This window comes from Canis lupus, chromosome 5, assembly GCF_048164855.1.
Source record: "Canis lupus baileyi chromosome 5, mCanLup2.hap1, whole genome shotgun sequence".
In the NCBI taxonomy this organism is placed as follows: Eukaryota; Metazoa; Chordata; class Mammalia; order Carnivora; family Canidae; genus Canis; species Canis lupus.
Window position 1 is genome coordinate 52,011,277 of NC_132842.1, and position 20,885 is coordinate 52,032,161.

At 35.8% G+C, this 20,885-nt stretch overlaps 1 protein-coding gene and 1 non-coding gene across 4 annotated transcripts in view; both read right to left on the reverse strand.

Moving 5' to 3' along the window:
• TRIM23 (tripartite motif containing 23) overlaps positions 1-20,885 on the reverse strand; it is a 37,442-nt gene that overhangs the window by 13,637 nt on the left and 2,920 nt on the right. Inside the window, exons 2-7 of one of the 3 annotated variants that reach the window (XM_072826659.1) lie at positions 16,956-17,118; positions 15,875-15,996; positions 12,094-12,198; positions 10,907-11,089; positions 7,642-7,857; positions 4,592-4,726 (exon numbers count right to left, since the gene is read on the reverse strand). In XM_072826659.1, coding sequence (XP_072682760.1) covers positions 4,592-4,726; positions 7,642-7,857; positions 10,907-11,089; positions 12,094-12,198; positions 15,875-15,996; positions 16,956-17,118 — 924 coding nt within the window. Of the gene's footprint in view, positions 1-4,591; positions 4,727-7,641; positions 7,858-10,906; positions 11,090-12,093; positions 12,373-15,874; positions 15,997-16,955; positions 17,119-20,885 lie in introns of all 3 variants that reach the window. The other 2 variants (XM_072826658.1, XM_072826660.1) reach the window with 2 other exon arrangements.
• LOC140634524 (U6 spliceosomal RNA) lies at positions 9,022-9,131 on the reverse strand. Its single transcript, XR_012031968.1, has one exon. It is a non-coding gene; the product is annotated as a U6 spliceosomal RNA (small nuclear RNA).

Below are 20,885 nucleotides of genomic sequence, written 5' to 3' on the forward strand. Positions count from 1 at the left end.
TTGGTCTCTGCCTCTCTCTCTTTCTCTCTCTGTGACTATCATAAATAAATTTTAAAAAATTAAAAAAAAATACAGCATCCATTTCTGATCAAAACTCTTCAGAGTGTAGGGATAGAGGGAACATTCCTCAACATCTTAAAAGCCATCTACGAAAAGCCCACAGCAAATATCATTCTCAATGGGGAAGCACTGGGAGCCTTTCCCCTAAGATCAGGAACAAGACAGGGATGTCCACTCTCACCACTGCTATTCAACATAGTACTGGAAGTCCTAGCCTCAGCAATCAGACAACAAAAAGACATTAAAGGCATTCAAATTGGCAAAGAAGAAGTCAAACTCTCCCTCTTCACCGATGACATGATACTCTACGTAGAAAACCCAAAAGTCTCCACCCCAAGATTGCTAAAACTCATACAGCAATTCGGTAGCGTGGCAGGATACGAAATCAATGCCCAGAAATCAGTGGCATTTCTATACACTAACAATGAGTCTGAAGAAAGAGAAATTAAGGAGTCAATCCCATTTACAATTGCACCCAAAAGCATAAGATACCTAGGAATAAACCTCACCAAAGATGTAAAGGATTTATACCCTCAAAACTATAGAACACTTCTGAAAGAAATTGAGGAAGACACAAAGAGATGGAAAAATATTCCATGCTCACGGATTGGCAGAATTAATATTGTGAAAATGTCAATGTTACCCAGGGCAATATACACGTTTAATGCAATCCCTATCAAAATACCATGGACTTTCTTCAGAGAGTTAGAACAAATTATTTTAAGATTTGTGTGGAATCAGAAAAGACCCCGAATAGCCAGGGGAATTTTAAAAAAGAAAACCATATCTGGGGGCATCACAATGCCAGATTTCAGGTTGTACTACAAAGCTGTGGTCATCAAGACAGTGTGGTACTGGCACAAAAACAGACACATAGATCAATGGAACAGAATAGAGAACCCAGAAGTGGACCCTGAACTTTTTTTTTTTTTTTTTTTTTGGACCCTGAACTTTATGGTCAACTAATATTCGATAAAGGAGGAAAGACTATCCACTGGAAGAAAGACAGTCTCTTCAATAAATGGTGCTGGGAAAATTGGACATCCACATGTAGAAGAATGAAACTAGACCACTCTCTTGCACCATACACAAAGATAAACTCAAAATGGATGAAAGATCTAAATGTGAGACAAGATTCCATCAAAATCCTAGAGAAGAACACAGGCAACACCCTTTTTGAACTCGGCCACAGTAACTTCTTGCAAGATACATCCACGAAGGCAAAAGAAACAAAAGCAAAAATGAACTATTGGGACTTCATCAAGATAAGAAGCTTTTGCACAGCAAAGGATACAGTCAACAAAACTAAAAGACAACCTACAGAATGGGAGAAGATATTTGCAAATGACATATCAGATAAAGGGCTAGTTTCCAAGATCTATAAAGAACTTATTAAACTCAACACCAAAGAAACAAACAATCCAATCATGAAATGGGCAAAAGACATGAACAGAAATCTCACAGAGGAAGACATAGACATGGCCAACACACACATGAGAAAATGCTCTGCATCACTTGCCATCAGGGAAATACAAATCAAAACCACAATGAGATACCACCTCACACCGGTGAGAATGGGGCAAATTAACAAGGCAGAAAACAACAAATGTTGGAGAGGATGCGGAGAAAAGGGAACCCTCCTACACTGTTGGTGGGAATGTGAACTGGTGCAGCCACTCTGGAAAACTGTGTGGAGGTTCCTCAAAGAGTTAAAAATAGACCTGCCCTACGACCCAGCAATTGCACTGTTAGGGATTTACCCCAAAGATACAGATGCAATAAAACGCCGGGACACCTGCACCCCGATGTTTATAGCAGCAATGGCCACAATAGCCAAACTGTGGAAGGAGCCTCGGTGTCCATCGAAAGATGAATGGATAAAGAAGATGTGGTTTATGTATACATTATTAGAAATGACAAATACCCACCATTTGCTTCAATGTGGATGGAACTGGAGGGTATTATGCTGAGTGAAGTCAGTCAGTCGGAGAAGGACAAACATTATATGTTCTCATTCATGTGGGGAATATAAATAATAGTGAAAGGGAATATAAGGGAAGGGAGAAGAAATGTGTGGGAAATATCAGAAAGGGAGACAGAACGTAAAGACTGCTAACTCTGGGAAACGAACTAGGGGTGGTAGAAGGGGAGGAGGGCGGGGGGTGGGAGTGAATGGGTGACGGGCACTGGGGGTTATTCTGTATGTTGGTAAATTGAACACCTATAAAAAATAAATTAAAAAAAAAACTGAAAAAAAATAAATTGTTATCTCATGGATAATCCAACATCCACAGTAGGTTAAAAAAAATAAAAAATAAAAAAAATAAAAAAATAAAAACAGGCAAAGGACTTATACAAAATGTCTCCAAAAAAAAAAAAAAAAAAAAAAATGTCTCCCAAAAAGATATAAACTGGCCATTAAGCATATTAAAAGATGCTCAACTTCATTAATCATCAGAGAAATGCAAATCAAATGCACAATGAAATACCAACCTCACACCCATCAGGATGGCTACTATCTAAAACAAAACAAAATTAACATGTGTTGATGAAAATGTCGAGAAATTGCAATCCTTGTACACTGTGGGTGGGAATTACAATTTGGTACAACTATGGAAAACATAGTTTTTTCCTCAAAAAATTAAAAATAGAACTACCATATCCAGTAATCTCACTTCCAGATATATATGCAAAAGAAATGAAGACAAGGTCTCAGAGAAATATGTGTACACCCATGTCCACAGCCACACTATTCATAACAGCCAAGATGTGGAAGCAACCCAATGTCCATCAATGAATGAATGCATAAACAAAATGTGGTATATACAAACAATGCAATATTATTTAGCCTTAAAACAAAGAGAATTGTGTCCCATACCACGACATGGGTGAACTCTGAGGCCATACTAATTGAGATCAGCCAGTCACAAAAAGACAAATGCTATTTGGCTCCACTTATATGAGGTATTTAGAGTACTCAAATACAAAGAAACAGAAAGGTCATGATCTCAGGGTTCTGAGCCATGCATCGGGCTCCCCCCATGCTGAGCATGGAGACTGCTTGAGATTTTCTCTCTTCCTGTGCCACTCTCCACCATCCCCACCCTCTCCACTTGCTCTCTCTTTCAAAAAAAAAAAAAAAGGTTAAGATGGTAATTTTTAAGTTTTTTATCTCTCTCACACACACACACACACAAATGTGGTATTATCTGCACAATAAAGTATCTTGAAGCTATAAAAAAAGAATAAATAATGTCACTGAATACTGCTATGGAATAATCTCTAGGATGTACACTTATGTGAAAAGAACAAGGTAAAGAAATATGTAATGTTTTCTACCTTTTTTTAAAAAAAGATTTATTTATTTATTCATGAGAGACACAGAGAGAGAGAGTGAGAGAGAGGCAGAGACACAGGCATAGGGAGAGGCAGGCTCCATGCGGGGAGCCCAATGTGGGACTCGATCTCAGGACTCCAGGATCACACCCTGGGCCAAAGGCAGACACTCAACTGCTGAGCCACCCAGGCATCCCTGTCTTCTACCTTTAATGTGATGAGCGTACATACAAATATATAAATGTATTTCTATTTCTAAATGATGAAAAAAACTAAGAAAAAATTCTTGATGGTTTTCCACAGAAAGAGAAAGACAAGTGGATAGAACTAGACTTCTCTAAATGAACCCTGCTTTATAGATTTGACTACGGACCATAAAAGTGTTTCACATTATTATAAAATAAGATTTAGTTCTAAAAAAATAGACCCTAAAAAGGGAAAGTAAAACGAAACACATGAACCTTTTAAATTAGGAGCAAATCACTTTTTTTTTTTTTTTTTTTTTTTTTAGATTTTATTTATTTGATAGAGAGTAAAAGTAAGCACAAACAGTGGGGAGAGACAGGAGGAGAGGGAGAAGCAGACTCCCCAACAACAGGCTCCATCCCAGGACCCTGGGATCATGACCTGAGCTGAAGGCAGATGCTTAACCAACTGAGCCACCCAGGCACTCGAGGCCATGCATTTTAAAGGAGACTAAAATATACCAACCAAACGGCAAGCATAAGCCTTATTTGGTTGGATTCTGTTTCCAGAAACAAAAATTTTTTTTAGCCATCTAGGAAATCTAAGTAACGATCATGTTAACATTAGAGATTCATTATTAAATTTTCTAGGTTTTTAACAATATTTTGGCTATGTTTTTTAAAACAGTCCTTACCTTTCACAAACACACACAAAAATATTTCATAGATGAAATGATACGTTGACATTTGTTCCAAAATAACCTGAGAGACTTCAGGAAGAAAAAGGGAATGGGGAAAATGATGGATGAAAAAAAAGTTTTTAATTGTTAAAGTGGGTGATGGGTACATGGAGATTCATTATACCACTTTCTATTATGCACTGATGAAAGTTTTTAAAAAAAAAAACAACCTATGAATTTCTTAGTTGTCTCTTCAAGCTGATTATCATGGAACATAAAACAATTATGACTTATCAGAAATGATACCTAAAAATGAAGTAAAGTGATTACCTTTGTAAAAGTGACAGGGATACTAGCATCCAACTGAATGTGATCTGCAACCTCTGTAAACTGCTGCTGCTGTTTTTGTAATGTTTCCAGTAACCTTGTAATTTCTTGTTTTGCCAAAACAACTCTACAATCATCCTAGAAAAGAGAATAGTTTTCTTGTAAACTTTTACACAGATAAGGAAAAAAGAGAGACCACCAAAAATCAAGAATAATTCATTTAACAGTATTCAAAGTTAGCTAAAATGTAAATTTGACTAGGATAATAATTGGGCATTAACAGATAATTTAAGAGAATTCTTTCAAGAGAAGAATGGATAAATTGTGGTGTATTCAGAAAGGCAACACTATACCACAATGAGAATGAGCCACAGTTATACCTGATATGAATTTCACAAACATAATGTCAAGTAAAAGAAGAAATGACATGAAGACTTCATACATGAAGATTCCTTTTTTATTAATTACCAAAAGAGACAAAAATAAGGTATGCATTAGAAGTCAAGGTATGGTTTATCCTCAGTGGAAAGCAGGTAGTTACTAGAAGGGAGTCTGAGGGGTTTCTAGGGGTGCTGCTAGTGTTCTGTTACTTAATCTGGGTGCTAGTTACATGGTAATGTCCAGTCTGAAAATTCAGCAAGCTGAACACGTATGCACACACTTCTGTATGTATGTTGTACTTTTTAAAATGATCTCAGATATACAGGTGTTGGTTTTAAAAAAACTGACTAAAGGTGAAATTGAAAAGTCTCCCTTCCCCTCTAGATCCCCAGGCTCTCTTCAAAGTCAAGCACTTTCTAGTTTCTCAAATATTCCAGATATAATTCTACACACGTACCAATATATTCTTCGTAAGATAGAGATCTCCCAATAATATGTAAGCGCCACAAGAGCAATGGTGTTTACAGTCTTTGCTCACTGTTGCATATTTACATTAGCTGATTATGAATTAATAAACTTTGCTTATTATTTGCATGTTGCCCCAGTTGCTCAGAACAAAAACCCTGCAATTCTTGCCTTCTACTCTCTCATGCCCTACAAATAAATGAATCCCACTGAATGTCCAAAATCTGGACACTTTTCACTCCCACAAGCTAAGCCACTATTCTTTCTCATGTGGAATTCTACAGAAGTCTCCAAACTCCTCCTTTCTTTTAACTCCTTCCTTCCATCCTGACTCTCCTTCAATCTATTTTTTTATACATCAAAGTCATTCTTGTCAAAATTTCACAATGACTTCTCCATTTCAATCAATAAAAGCTGAAGTCTGTCCTTCCAGTGACTCAGAAAGCCTTCCTTACAGATAATTCCCTATTACTTCCAATTTCAGCTTCCATTACCCTTTTCTTCACTTACTCTATTCCAGCCACAGTGGTCTCTTTTTGCTGTTCCTCAAATACTCCAGGCATGGTGTCCTAGGGTTTCTATTCTAATCCTTTCCTCAGCTAGACTATTCTTCCCCACATTAGGGCTTGAACAAATTCCTTCACCTTCTTCCTTTTCGAGGCTTTGCTCAAATTTCATCTTCTCTCTCTCTTTTTTTAAGATTTATTTATTTATTTATTTATTTATTATTTATTTATTTGAGACACAGAGAGAGGCAGAGACATAGGCAGAGGGAGAAGCAGGCTCCATGGAGGGTGCCTGATGCGTGACTCGATCCCAGGACCCCAGGATCATGCCCTGAGCCAAAGGCAGATGCTCAACCACTGAGCCTCCCAGGCATCCCTAAATCTCACCTTCTCTGAATGATGCTTACACTATCTAAGAACACAGTCTGCTGGACCCTCATTTTTTTTTTGTACCTAGTTCCTACCACTTTTAACATGTTATATAATCTACTTATTTAGATATATCACAGTTTACAATTTATCTTTGTCATGCTAGAATGCTAATTCCACAAGATTATAGCTTTTTTTTTGTTTTCTTTACCAATATAGCACATATATTTAGAATGTACCTGGCACATGGTAGGCACTCAAAACATATTTGCTAAATGAACAGACAAATCGTCACCACTTAGCATCATACCTTGGACTTAGATGATGCATCATTTTTTTGGAGGGGAAGGATAATTAAGCTTTGTTCTCAAAACTGGTAATAAACATGTACATGGTCTACCATGCGTCTGTTCAATTATCTCTGTAGCAGGAACTTTGAAGAATACTGGTTAGAGTTAGGGTTCTATGACCATTAATCAAAGCAAAAGTGGGGGCACCTGCCTGGCTCAGCTGGAAGAGCATATGACTCATAATCTCCGGGTTGTGAGTTGGAGCCCCATGATGGGTCATAATGGGTGTAGAGATTACTTAAATAAATAAAACTTAAAAAAAATTTTTAAGTCAATATGAAGAATGACTGTAAGACCCTAATTTCATTTGCATTAACACAGTGAGATAATATCGTATCATTAACAATTCTGATGAAATGCTTCAGAAACTCTAAAAAACTTCTAAATATATCAGTAACTACGAGCATACTTTGCAACATAATAAATATAAAAATACTTTGAAGTATTCGAGTAAATGAGATCAAGATAATCCATTTCTGATTTTGCTGTGTAGCTGATTGCTGATTATTCATTATGAACTGAACAACTGTTTATTAAGCTTTTTCTATCCAGATATAAAGATAAATAAGATGCATCTAGTCAACATCTAGAAGGATAAACAATGCATATTATATCATTCAAGTCCAAATCAGGAAAAAAAAACTATACCAGTTATGTGAACTCAAAGAATTTAATATGAAGAACCATTAACTAGGTGTAGTTATTAACTAGGTAACTGAAAGGGTAAAAAGAACTCTGAGGTATCATGGAGGAAGCAACTGTAGGATAGATTATTAAAACTTAGAAACTTACAGGAAAGCCCCCATGAAATCTAAACTCAGGTCTCTAAGGAAAGTGGTCTTCTCATGTGAGCAGTGAAATTCACAGGAACCCAAAGCAAATGGGAACCCCAAGGAAACCACCTCTACCCTCCAGCCTTCCTCTCCAATTTCCTGTTAGTGGAACCTAAACAAGAAGCCAGCTGGCAAAGTAATCTACCTACCTGTTGCAAAGTCTTTTCACAATGGAGACAGGCTGTTGAAACCTGCGACAATAAAATAGTCATATCTTCTTGTTGCTGCCTGAGCCAAATCAGTTTTTCTCGAACGTGAGCATCAACAACACTTAAAGCCATTTCTTCTTGACGACACAAAGTTTCATGTAGATCAGAAAAATAAGCTCGGACACATGACCGGGCATTCTCTGCAGTACCTGGTACCTAAGGAAATTAAAATTAATTTAAAGCATCTTTAACTGTAACAAAGATTTTTTTTTTTATGTGAACTAATGAAAATTTACCGTGTATATCCTTAAAAAATTCCAAAATTGCCATCGGCACACTTGATCTTTCTCCTTAACCACAGCCTTTGGGTATCCAACTGTTTAAGCAACATCTCAAGCAAAATGGAATACCTAGTCTCCAGTCTCCCACAGCTAAACCTAGTTTCCTCCATCTCAGTAACTGGCAAAGCCCTCCCAAATTGTTCAAAATAAAAACACTGGAGTCACCCTTAATACTTCTCTTTCATATTCCATGCCTAGTCCCCCAGAAAATTCTGCTGACTTCAAAATATAACCAAGATCTGACCAAGCCTCACCACCTCCACCTCTCCAACCTGATCTATGACAGTATCATCTCTCACTTATTACAATAGTCTTCCAATTGGTCTCACTAGATCTACTCCTGCTCTCTACAGTGTATTCTCCACCCAGCAGCCAGATTTGATCCTTCTACAATGTTAAGTCAGAAACATAATTATTCTTTTGCCCATAATTCTTGAATGGTTTCCTATTCCACTCTGAGTAAATGCCAAAATTCTTTATGTGGGGTGTTCAAGGACAGACACCCTGAGAAAGCAACATCTGAGCAAAGACCTGAGGAAGGTAAGAAAGAAAACCACATTAGTTTTTTTTTTTAAGATTTTATTTATTTATTCATGAGAGACACAGGCAGAGGGAGGTCTCCAGGATCACGCCCTAGGCTGTAGGCGGCGCTAAACCGCTGAGCCACCAGGGCTGCCCCCACATTAGTATCTTGAAGAGCATTCCTGACAGAAAGAAGAGCAAGTACCCAAGAAGACCCTTTCTGATCTCAACTCCTGTTATGCTCTCCTCTGTCACTCTACTCTAGTTGCATTTAGCCTCCCCACAGTTGTTTTGTTTTTATCAAACTATAGTTGACAATGTTATATTAGTTCCAGATGTACAACCTATTGATCCGACAATTCTACACATTACTCAGTGCTCACTACAATTAAGTATAGTCACCACCTGTCATCATACAAAATTATTACAATTTGACTGACTATATTCTTCCCTATGCTATGCTTTTCATTTGTGATTTATTTATTTTATAACTGGAAGTCTGTACCTCTTAATCCTTAAAAATATGGAACACTTCGCAAATTTCTGAATGATCCTCACACAGGCACCATGTTAATGACCTTTGCTGTATTATTCCAATTTTAGTATATGTGCTGCTGAAGTGAGCACTCCACACAGTTTCTTAAGTGCAGCAGGTACTTCAGGGCCTTTGCATTTGTTCTTCCCTCTGCCTGGAATGCTTTTCCCCCAAATATTAGCATGGTTCCCTTTCTCTTCTGCTTTACCTCTTTGCTCAATGTCCCTTTTTCAGGAAGTCTATCCACGAACACCCCATATAAAAGCACACTCTCCCTTTTTCTTGTTTTTCTCCAAAGCATCTAACCTATTTTGACCCCTTTCCCATATTAGAATGTAAACTGCAAAGGCAGAGCTTTCTGACTTACATAGCAATGTCTCCTTAGCTAGAACAATGCTAAAAGAGTGTTTAAAACTTTTGTGTTCAGGAAATGTTGATTGAATGAATGAATAAAATATTTCCATTCTAGCACAAAATGTTCAATAGAGCCTTCTGTGAGGATGGATACATTCTGTATCTGCGTGGTCTAATACGGTAGCCACTAGCTATACTTACTTGAATATACTTGAAATGCAACCTGTGAAACTAAAAACCAAACTTTGTATTTTATCTTATCTTTAATTTAAACTTAAATAGCCATATGTGGGTAATGACTACTATATTTGACAAAGCAGTATTTGAATTATCCCCCAATGATTTAGCTTTAAATTTGTTTGATTACCAAAGAAAAACATTGCATTTTGTATGTCCCTGAATATTCCCATCTGAAAATATTCCTTTCTCCTGCACAACTCAATTTAAAAAAGCCAGTCCGTAACTATCCCCTTAGTTCCTTCCTTCTCTTTACAGCTAAATTTCTTAAAAGTTAAACACACTCACTTCCCAACACCCACTTACTCTTCAATTCACTGGAGGGTATCATCCCCATTATTTCACAGATCTAAGAAATTCAATACCTTAATTAAATTATTACCTTGGCCCTATTACCCCTCTCCAAATTCTTCCTCCTCCCCCACTAGTGCATGAAATCACCATCCACTAACCTGAGCAAGATAAAAATCTAGGCAACATGCCAGACCCTTCAAGTTATTTATACAATCAATATTATCAATCACTAAGACCTACCTATTCCACTACTTTAAAATCTCATGCCCATCTACTTCTCTCCATTCTCACTACTGTAGTATTAAAGGCCATAAACATTTCTCAATCAGATAATTTCAGCAGCCTCCTGTTAATAGGTCTCCCTGCTTCCAATTCATTTTCTACATTGAAGAGCTACCTTTCTTAATACAAATCTGATTATTTTATTCCTATGCTAATTTTTCAACTACTCATCACTACCCTTGTTATAAAGTCTAAACTCTTTAATGTGGCTAACAAGATCCTACGTGATTTGGCCCTTCACTCTCTTAACAATTTTTCTCGCCAGGCCCCATCCAATACTCAAAGTTCCAAGTGGACTGAACGGAGTTGTTTCAATACTACGTCGAATTCTCACTTCCAGGCATTTAACATACTCTTTCCTCAGTGGGACAACTCACTCCCACCCTACTTTTCTCACTGACTACATATTCTTCAAGTCTCAGTTTGGTACCCTGTATTCTAGGAAGCCTTCCCTGACTCAGCAAATTAATGTTCTTCTTATGCATTGCCAAGGCATCCTATACTTCAGTTACAAAAAAAAGTTGCCACACTTGAAACTTTTTTCTACAACAGACTATAAATTCCATGAAGACTGAGACTTTTTAAAAAACTTATTTTCAGTGACTAGTGCAGTACTAGCACAATGTAATTGCTCAATAAAAATAAAAGGTTAGAGGTAAAAAGGGTAAAAATATAAAGAAAGAAGAAAAAAAGTCCTTACATGTTCTGTGTGAGCCATTCCAATTCCATCTTCTACTATTTGTTCTCCTCCTTCAATGTGCTGAACGATTCCAACTAATTTTCTGGAATAATCTGAAATTTCCTCAGTGAAGGTCCGTATGCAATGAGCCATATCTAAAATTGATGCTCGGATCTGGTTAGCTTCTGGTTCCAATACTGAATGCTAAAGTGCAACAAAATTATAGAAAAGAACTCACAGTAATGACTAATGACATAAAATGCTATTTAAATCACTCCAATGATAAAAAAAAAAAAGAGAGAGAAGCATCAACCACAAATGGCTTTTATAACACATATATAAAAAGCACAAGATAACAAATACTAATTTACCTTCACCCCAAAACTATTTATCCTTCAAAGAAATAATTTAGAATTTGGGAATCCATTTATTGTTAAATAACAGTCCAAGATGGGGCACCTGCGTGGCTCAGTTGGTTAAGCATCCAACTCTAGGTTTCAGCTCAGGTTTGTGAGATCTCAGGTTTGTGAGTTCCAGCCCCATATCCTTGCCCCCATCAGGCTCCATACTGGGCATGAAACCCACTTAAGATTCTCTCTCTCGGGGTGCCCGGGTAGCAGAGTGGGTTAAGCCTCTGACTCTTGGTTGCATTTCAGGTTGTGATCTCAGGGTCATGGATGGAGCGCCACATCTGGCTCTGTGCTCAGCACAGTCTGCTAAAGTTTCTCTCCCCCTCTTCCTCAGTCCCTCCCCCCACCATGTTCCCTTTCTTTCTCTAAAATAAATAAATATTAAAAAAGATATTCTCTCTCCCTACCCATCCACCCTCTCCCTCTCCTTCCCTCCCTCCCTTTAAAAAAAAAAGAATCCAAGAGACTCACTTTATAATTTTACCATAAACATCAGTTCATCAACAGACATAAATATTATCAACACAATCCAGTACATTATAAAAACATGCACACATAGAAATTTTGTTTCCTTCTGGAAAGCTATTCTTTAGTGAATAAAAAATCATAAAGCCTCTCTGAAATTTTTGTTATGACATTCAGAAATTAAATCTTTCATTTCTTTTCACGCTACCAAACTCAATTCATTCATCACTGAACTCTTCTTCAATCCCTACTTGGCATAAAGAACCAGATCAATGGAAACAAATGGTAGGCTGGTAAACTAGATAGAGTCATCCAGTCTAATTATATTCATACCTTGTGACCTTGGTGTTTTCCATATTCTTTGCAGACACAGCACATAAGTGGGCTAGTTTGACAGCCTTCTTCCAAGCAAACAAACTCAATGGCATGTACCTGATGCTGAGAGCACATGGTTTTCTCATGAGGTTTATCAGCTAGAGGTACTCGTCTGTGTTTTGCTAATGTCTTTGTAGAATGAGTAACTTGAGAACACTCTGAGCACAAATGAGTTGCACATACAGTGCAATATACAGACGCAACGTGAGCTTCATCTTCATCGCAACGAATGATGCTCTAATAAACAAAAAATTAATGTCTTCAAACTGAACCTCAATCACTGGAACATGACAAATTTTAAAATATAAAAGCCCAGAATCTTTTCTGACTGACCAAGCTTTATATATGAAATACTGGTAATTAAGTAAAAAGGTCATTTACAATTCATCTAATAAAGTATTCATTTCTATAGGAAAGTGATAAGCTATTTCCAAAATTGATTATCAATATATGCTATGAATTTGAGGCCAAAAATAAAACTGTTCTCAGAGATACACAGTGTAAAGATATCTTCCACGGAGTCCTTTAATTTTACATAAAAGAAATTGAACAATAAAGGCTGGAAATCTTTTTAGGACTAAAAAAACTGATAACAAATATATCCCCACTGCTTTATTTTTTTTTAAGATTTTATTTTTAAGTAATGTCTACACCCAAAGTGGGGCTCAAACTTAAAACCCTGAGGTCAAGAGTTCCATGATCTACTGAGATAGCCACGTACCCCTGACAACTGCTTTAAATACTACTTAACACAGAGATACATAGAAAAAAAGAGAAATCCAAATGTTATTTTGAGACGATGTGTAGACAAGAATCAGCTACAAAGTTTTTAAAAATATAGATGCCCAGACTCTAACCTAGGAAATACCTATTCCAATAGGCTTAGAAGCCTGAGCTGGGTTTTTTTTTTAACTCCACAGGTGAGCTCACTGCACAATCCTGGCTGAAAAAGCACTGAGTTAACCAAATAAAAAATAAATAAAATCTATGTTGTATATAAGCTTTTAAATATTATTTCTAATTTTCATGAATTACAAAAAGCATTCAAATTAAAAAACTTTACATGTTAGATAATCAAGAATGTTTTGAAACTTACGCTTAATAAAGGACCATAACTGGAAAGGGAGAAACTTGGAATAAATTGTTCCAGAAATAAAAATTAGAAAATATATCAATGGTGTCATTTAATATCACATTAAATTAAGAAATTAAAAAAAATAAAATAAATTTAAAAATAAATTTTAAAAAGTAAATTAAGAAATGAACTCAAAGGTAAACATTTTTACTTGCAATTTTGAGAAACACATACACATAAAACTAAAAATTCATGTCTTCTGTTTTCCAGACATGAAAAATAATTTACAAGGTCAATATTAGACAATATTCTAATGTCTTTTGAAAGATAAAGATATAGCACATGAAAGAACTACAAAAATTTTAGAAAACAGTGCTCCCCACAACTCTGTGGTCAACTAATATTCAACAAAGCAGGAGAGAATAGCCAATGGAAAAAACACAGTCCCTTCAACGAATGGTGTTGGGAAAACTGGACAGCCATATACAGAAGAATGAAACTGGACCGTTTTCTTACACCATCCACAAAATTAAATTCAAAATGGATTAAAGACCTAAATGTGAGACAGGAATCTATCAAAATCCTAGAAGAGAACGGAAGCAACCTCTGGGATCTCAACCACAGCAAATTCTTACTAGACACATCTCCAGGGGCAAGGGAAACAAAAGCAAAAATGAACCTTTGGGACTTCATCAAGATAAAAAAGCTTCTGCACAGCAAAGGAAACAGTCAACAAAACTAAAAGGCAACCTACAGAATAGGAGAAGGTATTTGCAAATGACACATAGATAAAGGGCTAGTATCCAAAATCTATAAAGAACTTACCAAAATCAATACCCCTAAAATAAAAAAATCCAGTTAAGAAGTGGTGGAAGACAGGAACAGACATTTCTCAAAAGAAGATATATATATAAAGAGTAAACAGTCACATGAAAAACTGTTCAACATCACTCAGCATCAGAGAAATACAGATCAAAGCCATAATGAAATGCCACCTCACATCAGTTAGAATGGCTAAAAGTAACAACTCAGAAAATAACAGATGTTGGGGAGGATGCAGAGAAAGGAAAACCCTTTGCTTTGAGGGTAGGAATGCAAACCAATGCAGCCACTCTGGAAAACAGTATGAAGCTTCCTCGAAAAGTTAAAAAAAAACAGAACTACTCTACAACTCAGCAATTACACTACTAGGTATTTATCCAAAGGATACAAAAATAGTGATTCAAAGGGGCACATGCACCCCAATGTTTGTAGCAGCACTATCCACAATAGCCAAAATATACAAAGAGTCCAAAAGTCCATTAACAGATGAACAGATAAATATGTATATATAGATACAATGGAATATTACTCAGCCATAAAAAGAATGAAATTTGCAAAATTGTGGATGGAACCAGAGGGTATTATGCTAAGCAAAATAAATCAGTCACACAAAGACAAATGATTTCACTCATGTGTGGAATCTAACAAACAAAAAAAGATGAACATAGGGGAAGGGAAGGAAAAAGACATTAAGATAAAAACAGAGAAGGAGGCAAACCATTAAGAGATGCTTAACTACAGGAACAACCTGAGGGTTGCTGGAGGGAAGGTGGATTAGGGAATGGGGTAAATGGGTGATAAACATTAAGGAGGGCACATGATATACGAGCACTGGGTGTTACAGGCAACTGATGAATCACTAAATTTAACCCTGAAACTAATCCTATACTACACGTTAACTAACTTGAATTTAAATAAACTCTTTAAAGAAAAAAAAAAAAAGTGTTCCAGTCTGAAATTCACTTCAGTGAATCACTTTACATAAAGAAATCATGACCTAATAAAAAAGAGGTAGAAATCAATGACTTTTTTTCCTTGATACTGAACCTGTGGTTTTAAAGTTGATCACCAAAATCACTAACTGTTATTTACTACAACTATTCTTATATCTAGTACAATATATGAGCTATGGCGACAATCCTCCAAGCATTAAAAATGTATTTTAAGGGGCGCCTGGCTGGCTCAGTCTAGAGCATGCAACTCTTGATCTCAGGGTCATGAGTTCAAGCCCCACATTGGGCATGGAGCGTACTAAATTTAAAAAATAAAAATAAATAAAAATAAAAATGTATTTTAACCTGTGTTAATGAGCTTCATTCTAATATTTACTGGACGATCAGCCTGTTGGATAAAGAGAGTATACTTACACACAATTTAAACTTTTCATGAAGATATTTAATAGTAATAATTCCCTCAGGAGCTACTGCTATTTTTAATGCATTTGGCCTCTACATTAAATGGCCTTTTTCAAGGAGTTCCTCTTTCTTTGTGCTGTACTATTTACTGTTGATTCACTTTTGCATCCTTGGTTTAATGTAGCTTACACCTTCTTCTTACCATTCCATAACCTTCTTACTCTTTGACTTTATCCTTGGGTAGAACTGAATTATAATAAGGAGATAAGTTTATATATAAAACATACTTTGGGTATAGTATTTTCAGAGAATTGCTATTTAGCTGGAAATATTGCTGCCTACAAACCTGTAATATAATGAAAAGTTATGTTTCTGGAATCCTATCTGCTGGAGCAAGTGAGGTAAGATTGTGCTTTTAATGCAAAGATTTTAAATTAAAAGAAAAAATTCATACTCATAATAAATATTTCACATGTTCTATCAGTACCTCTCCAGATATTCCAATGGCTTCTTCTGCAGCTCCACATTGACCAATATGTCCATTCTGCAGTCGTTCCAAAAGCTCCAATAAAGCAAAATTTTTTTTCAATCCCCAAACACCTGAATCTCCTAGAATATAAAAATAACTAAATCTAACAAAATGGACTATTAATAATTTTACCTTTACTATACCTCAATAGTAATTTGTCTTATATTTTAATCATTAATATCTAAATTTTCAAAATTCAAATTTCCTCATTATCTTTTTATGTTAGAACTATTGTCTTGCTAAAATTCTCTTTAAAAAACAGTTCCTTAGCATTGCGAGTAGAAACATACTTAAAGTTCTACTATTTTTCTATCATTTAACTCTATAAATCCTATCATTGATTTTTACTACATATATTAAACCAAAGGCTTTAAAATATTTTTTATATCAACTTTCAGTAAGAAACATATTTTCAATTACAACACAGAATAGCATACGTTTATTTATATATATATATCAATACTTTTTTTAAATATGTGTATATATACATCTGAAACAAGAGTTTCACACACCAATATTCACCCTTACAGTGTGCAACACACCCACATTTTTGTTCTATTTCTTCTTTTAAAAATCATGCTCACAGCCAATTAAACTGATTTTATAACTACAAATAAGCTATGATTCATGTCTGAAAACCACTGTAAGAAACATACACTTAACCTAAAATAACTCCTTAGTAAAATGGAACTCAAACAGCTAAACATAATCTTTTTTCCCCACCTCTCATTTAAACTAGAATCTGCAGCACTCAATGACTATAAAAACTCTTTTTCACACAAATAAAACAAACAATTTTATTTATTTATTTTTTTTAATTTTTTTTTTTTTTATTTATTTATGATAGTCACAGAGAGAGAAAGAGAGGCAGAGACACAGGCAGAGAGAGAAGCAGGCTCCATGCACCGGGAGCCTGACGTGGGAATCGATCCCGGGTCTCCAGGATCGCGCCCTGTGCCAAAGGCAGGCGCCAAACCGCTGCGCCACCCAGGGATCCCTACAATTTTAAAACTTAAATACATACAATGTATTTTCCTACCTAGATCTGTTACTTGTCGATCAAAAGGGCAACGGATTGCTCTTCCATGAAGAGGCAGGCGGGTAAGACAGTCATGACAGACTGTGTGGCCACAAAGCAGAAGGCGAGGAACTTTATCTCCTTGCAAAGAAAAGACATCTTCACAAACTCCACACTCCAGCACCTAGTGTTTGGAAAGGAAACGTGCTCTTTGAATGATTTTTTTTTAATATTTTACTTATTTATTCATGAGAGACAGCGAGAGAGAGAGAGAGAGAGAGAGAGAGGCAGAGACACAGGCAGAGGGAGAAGCAGGCTCCGTGCAGGGAGCCCGACGTGGGACTCGATACTGGGTCTCCAGGATCAAGCCCTGTGCTGAAGGCGGCGCTAAACCACCAGGGCTGCCCTCTTTGAATGATTTTAAAAGCACACATTCTTCAGGCCAAAAATACTCAATCTAATACACTAAATCGATCTTGTTACATTATTCCTCCATGAAAAAAACAGTCTCGGTCATAAAATGTTAAATCACCTTTTATCATTTTATCTGACAGACCCTGCAAAAATTACATCATAGTAAAATCACCTTGAAGTATCAAAGGTTAGGGACCAAGATAATGTTGTAAATTAACATCATCTTTCTCTTTTGAAAATTATGACTTGATTCATTGTATCTGAATCTGTGTAACATATTATTCTATCAAAGTTGGGTTCTTAAACAATTTTTCTGCAATTACCTACCCCTAAAAGACCATCATTAATTTGAACAGAAATCATTTGAATTATGTACTAGGGTAACAATTATCATTTATAAATGATAATGAACTTGTTCATTACAGAGTATAATTTTCAAACATTTTCTAGTATCCACTTATCATCATGTAAAGTAAAGAAAGCAGTCAGCTAAGACTTGAATTTCAATTCGTTGTTCTCAATTAATAAATATGCCCCTGGGTTAGGAAATATTTTGTCCATATAGTTCCAATTACAGGCACATGACTTGCCTGAGACCACGTAGTCAAAAGAACGGCAACAAGAATCGAGCATATTCTGTTTCCCAAGTCCATGAGGTTATGTTTTATAATTAATCAACAAACTATTTTTTTTATCAATGAAGCACTCTTGGTACCTTTATTTCCCAATATATATGAAGTGTTATACAATTTTAATTTATTTTTAAAAATACCCACACTGAAATGTTCAATTGTACCACAAACTCCTATGTCAGCTATCCATGACCTGTGACAATCTGGTCTCTGTCCTACTGCTTCACTGACACCCACTTAAGACTCAATTCCCAAACTATATAAAAAAATGTGTAGTTTCCAAAACATGACACACTGTTTTTGCCTCTTTTTTTATGCTAATGCCAAGGAAATAAACATTCTTCAAGTGGATCTTTTTTTTTTTTTAATTAATAAACAAATTTCTAAACAACTGTATTTGTCAGTCTACCCACAGCTCTGTCCAAGTGAAATAACCACACTATCTCTTGGGCCATCATGCACCACAGATAAGTGTTTATCTTAACATTGAAACACTTTAATTCCATTATTGGCTTCCAGCCTGTCTTTCCCTCTTAGACCAAAAAGCCCTCAGAAACTGGGCATCCCAAACAATCCAGTACTGGTGTGCTTATATAAATAAATTTGACAAAATAAAAAATTAAAAACAGTTCAGCTCAACCACCATCCCCCCCCCCCCCAACAAATACACAATGCAAGGTAAAAAATAAAAGAAAAAAAAGAAAATCCACATGGAAATAAGACTTACTTAATCCATTAAAAATTTAAAATCAACTCTAATTAATTTGGACTTCGTGCATAAAATACAAACTTTCACTGTAAACTGATCATTCATAATTGGCTTACACCCCAGTATGGTTCAAAAGAGGCTTAAATGTAACATACATATCAAGAGAAAAGACATAAAAACAGCTCTTTAAACATATGAAAAGATGTTCAATCTCAGTCAAAGCACTTTGAAACGCACTTAAATCTAAACCAATATATTTTTTCAGATTAGATCAAACAGGTGGAAAACCCTTTGTGTAATCCTTTGTGTCGGCAAGTGTGTGGGAAAACAGATATTCTTAAACTTACTGACTGCTGTGAAATGTTTACTAAAACAGGCTTTAAGAAAGGCAATTTAACAATACCTATCAAAAGTTTACTTAGCTTAATAGTTGTATTTACAGAAATATATCTGACAAATATATCACAAGGGTGTGACAAGATCTCTAGATCATTCCTCACAGCGCCATTTGCATTTGCAAATGATGGGAAACAAAATAAATAGGTATCAGTATAGACTGGAAAATAAATTATAGTATATTCATATACTGCAAAACCACGCAGTCTGTTGAGAAAGAGGTAGTTTCTTATGTATACACACAGAATTGTTTCATATGAATAAAGAAAAGTGAAAAATACATAGAATATTTAGCTTTTGCATAAAGCTGGGGAAAAAAGAGCATATATTTATATATGTATTTTTATACAGGCACACTATCTTTCTAGCAGTATACACAGGAAACGGATTACACTGGAATAGTAAATGGCTCCCTATGAGGAGGAAAACAGATGGGAAGAGTTACACATAAATTGTATTATACACAGACACTTAAATGTATCTTACATTTTTTAAAAAGGCAGGACAGAAGTTTCATTTAAATATCCTCGCTTAACATAAGAAAATGCTCTGCATCACTTGCCATCAGGGAAATACAAATCAAAACCACAATGAGATACCACCTCACACCAGTGAGAATGGTCAAAATTAACATGACAGGAAACAACAGGTGTTGGAGAGGATGTGGAAAAAGGGGAACCCTCTGCCCTGTTGGTGGGAATGTGAACTGGTGCAGCCACTCTGGAAAACTGTGTGGAGGTTCCTCAGAGAGTTAAAAATAGAGCTGCCCTATGACCCAGCAATTGCACTGCTGGGGATTTACCCCAAAGATGCAGATGCGGTGAAACGCCAGGACACCAGCACCCCGATGTTTATAGCAGCAATGTCCACAATAGCCAAACTGTGGAAGGAGCCTCGGTGCCCATCAAAAGATGAATGAATGGATAAAGATGTGTATATAAAATGGGATATTACTCAGCCATTAGAAACAACAAATACCCAACATTTGCTTCAACGTGGATGGAACTGGAGGGTATTATGCTGAGTGAAATAAGTCAATTGAAAAAAAAAATAAAAAAAATAAAAAAAAAAAGAAATAAGTCAATTGGAGGACAAACATTATAGGTCTCCTTCATTTAGGGAATATAAAAAATAGTGAAAGAGATTAAAGGGGAAAAGAGAGAAATGAGTGGGAAATATCAGAGAGGGAGACAGAACATGAGAGACTCCTAACTCTGGGAAGCGAACAAGGGGTAGTGGAAGGGGAGGCAGGCGGGGGGTGGGGATGACTGGGTGATGGGCACTGAGGGGGGCACTTGGCAGGATGAGCACTGGGTGATATGCTATATGTTGGCAAATTGCTCCAATAAAAATAAATAAATAATATCCTCGCTTAAATATCAAATTCATTCAGATACAGAAAAGATACAATAGAATTAGATATAAAATAAATACAACATTTTTATATATGTTCTTATTTTTGTAATACAATAAATTTATGACCATAATCTCCAAAGAATCAAAATAAATTTTAGTGCATTGATATCTTTTATCTCTGACCCCATAATTGCACAAGATGAAAGAACTTGAGTTGCTACCACAGGTTTTTTCAAAAAGCACTGGTAATATACCACAGATTTACAAACCAAACACGAGTCCAAAAATAAACTTACTAGACTATTTCACATCAACTCAATAAACAAGAGAGTGAGATATTCTTCCTTCAGTGTTTATGAATAGGAACTGTGGTTAACAGCACAAGGAATTAAATCCTAAATAAGAAAAAAGCTCTTAATTTTATCAACTTCACAAATATGTCAA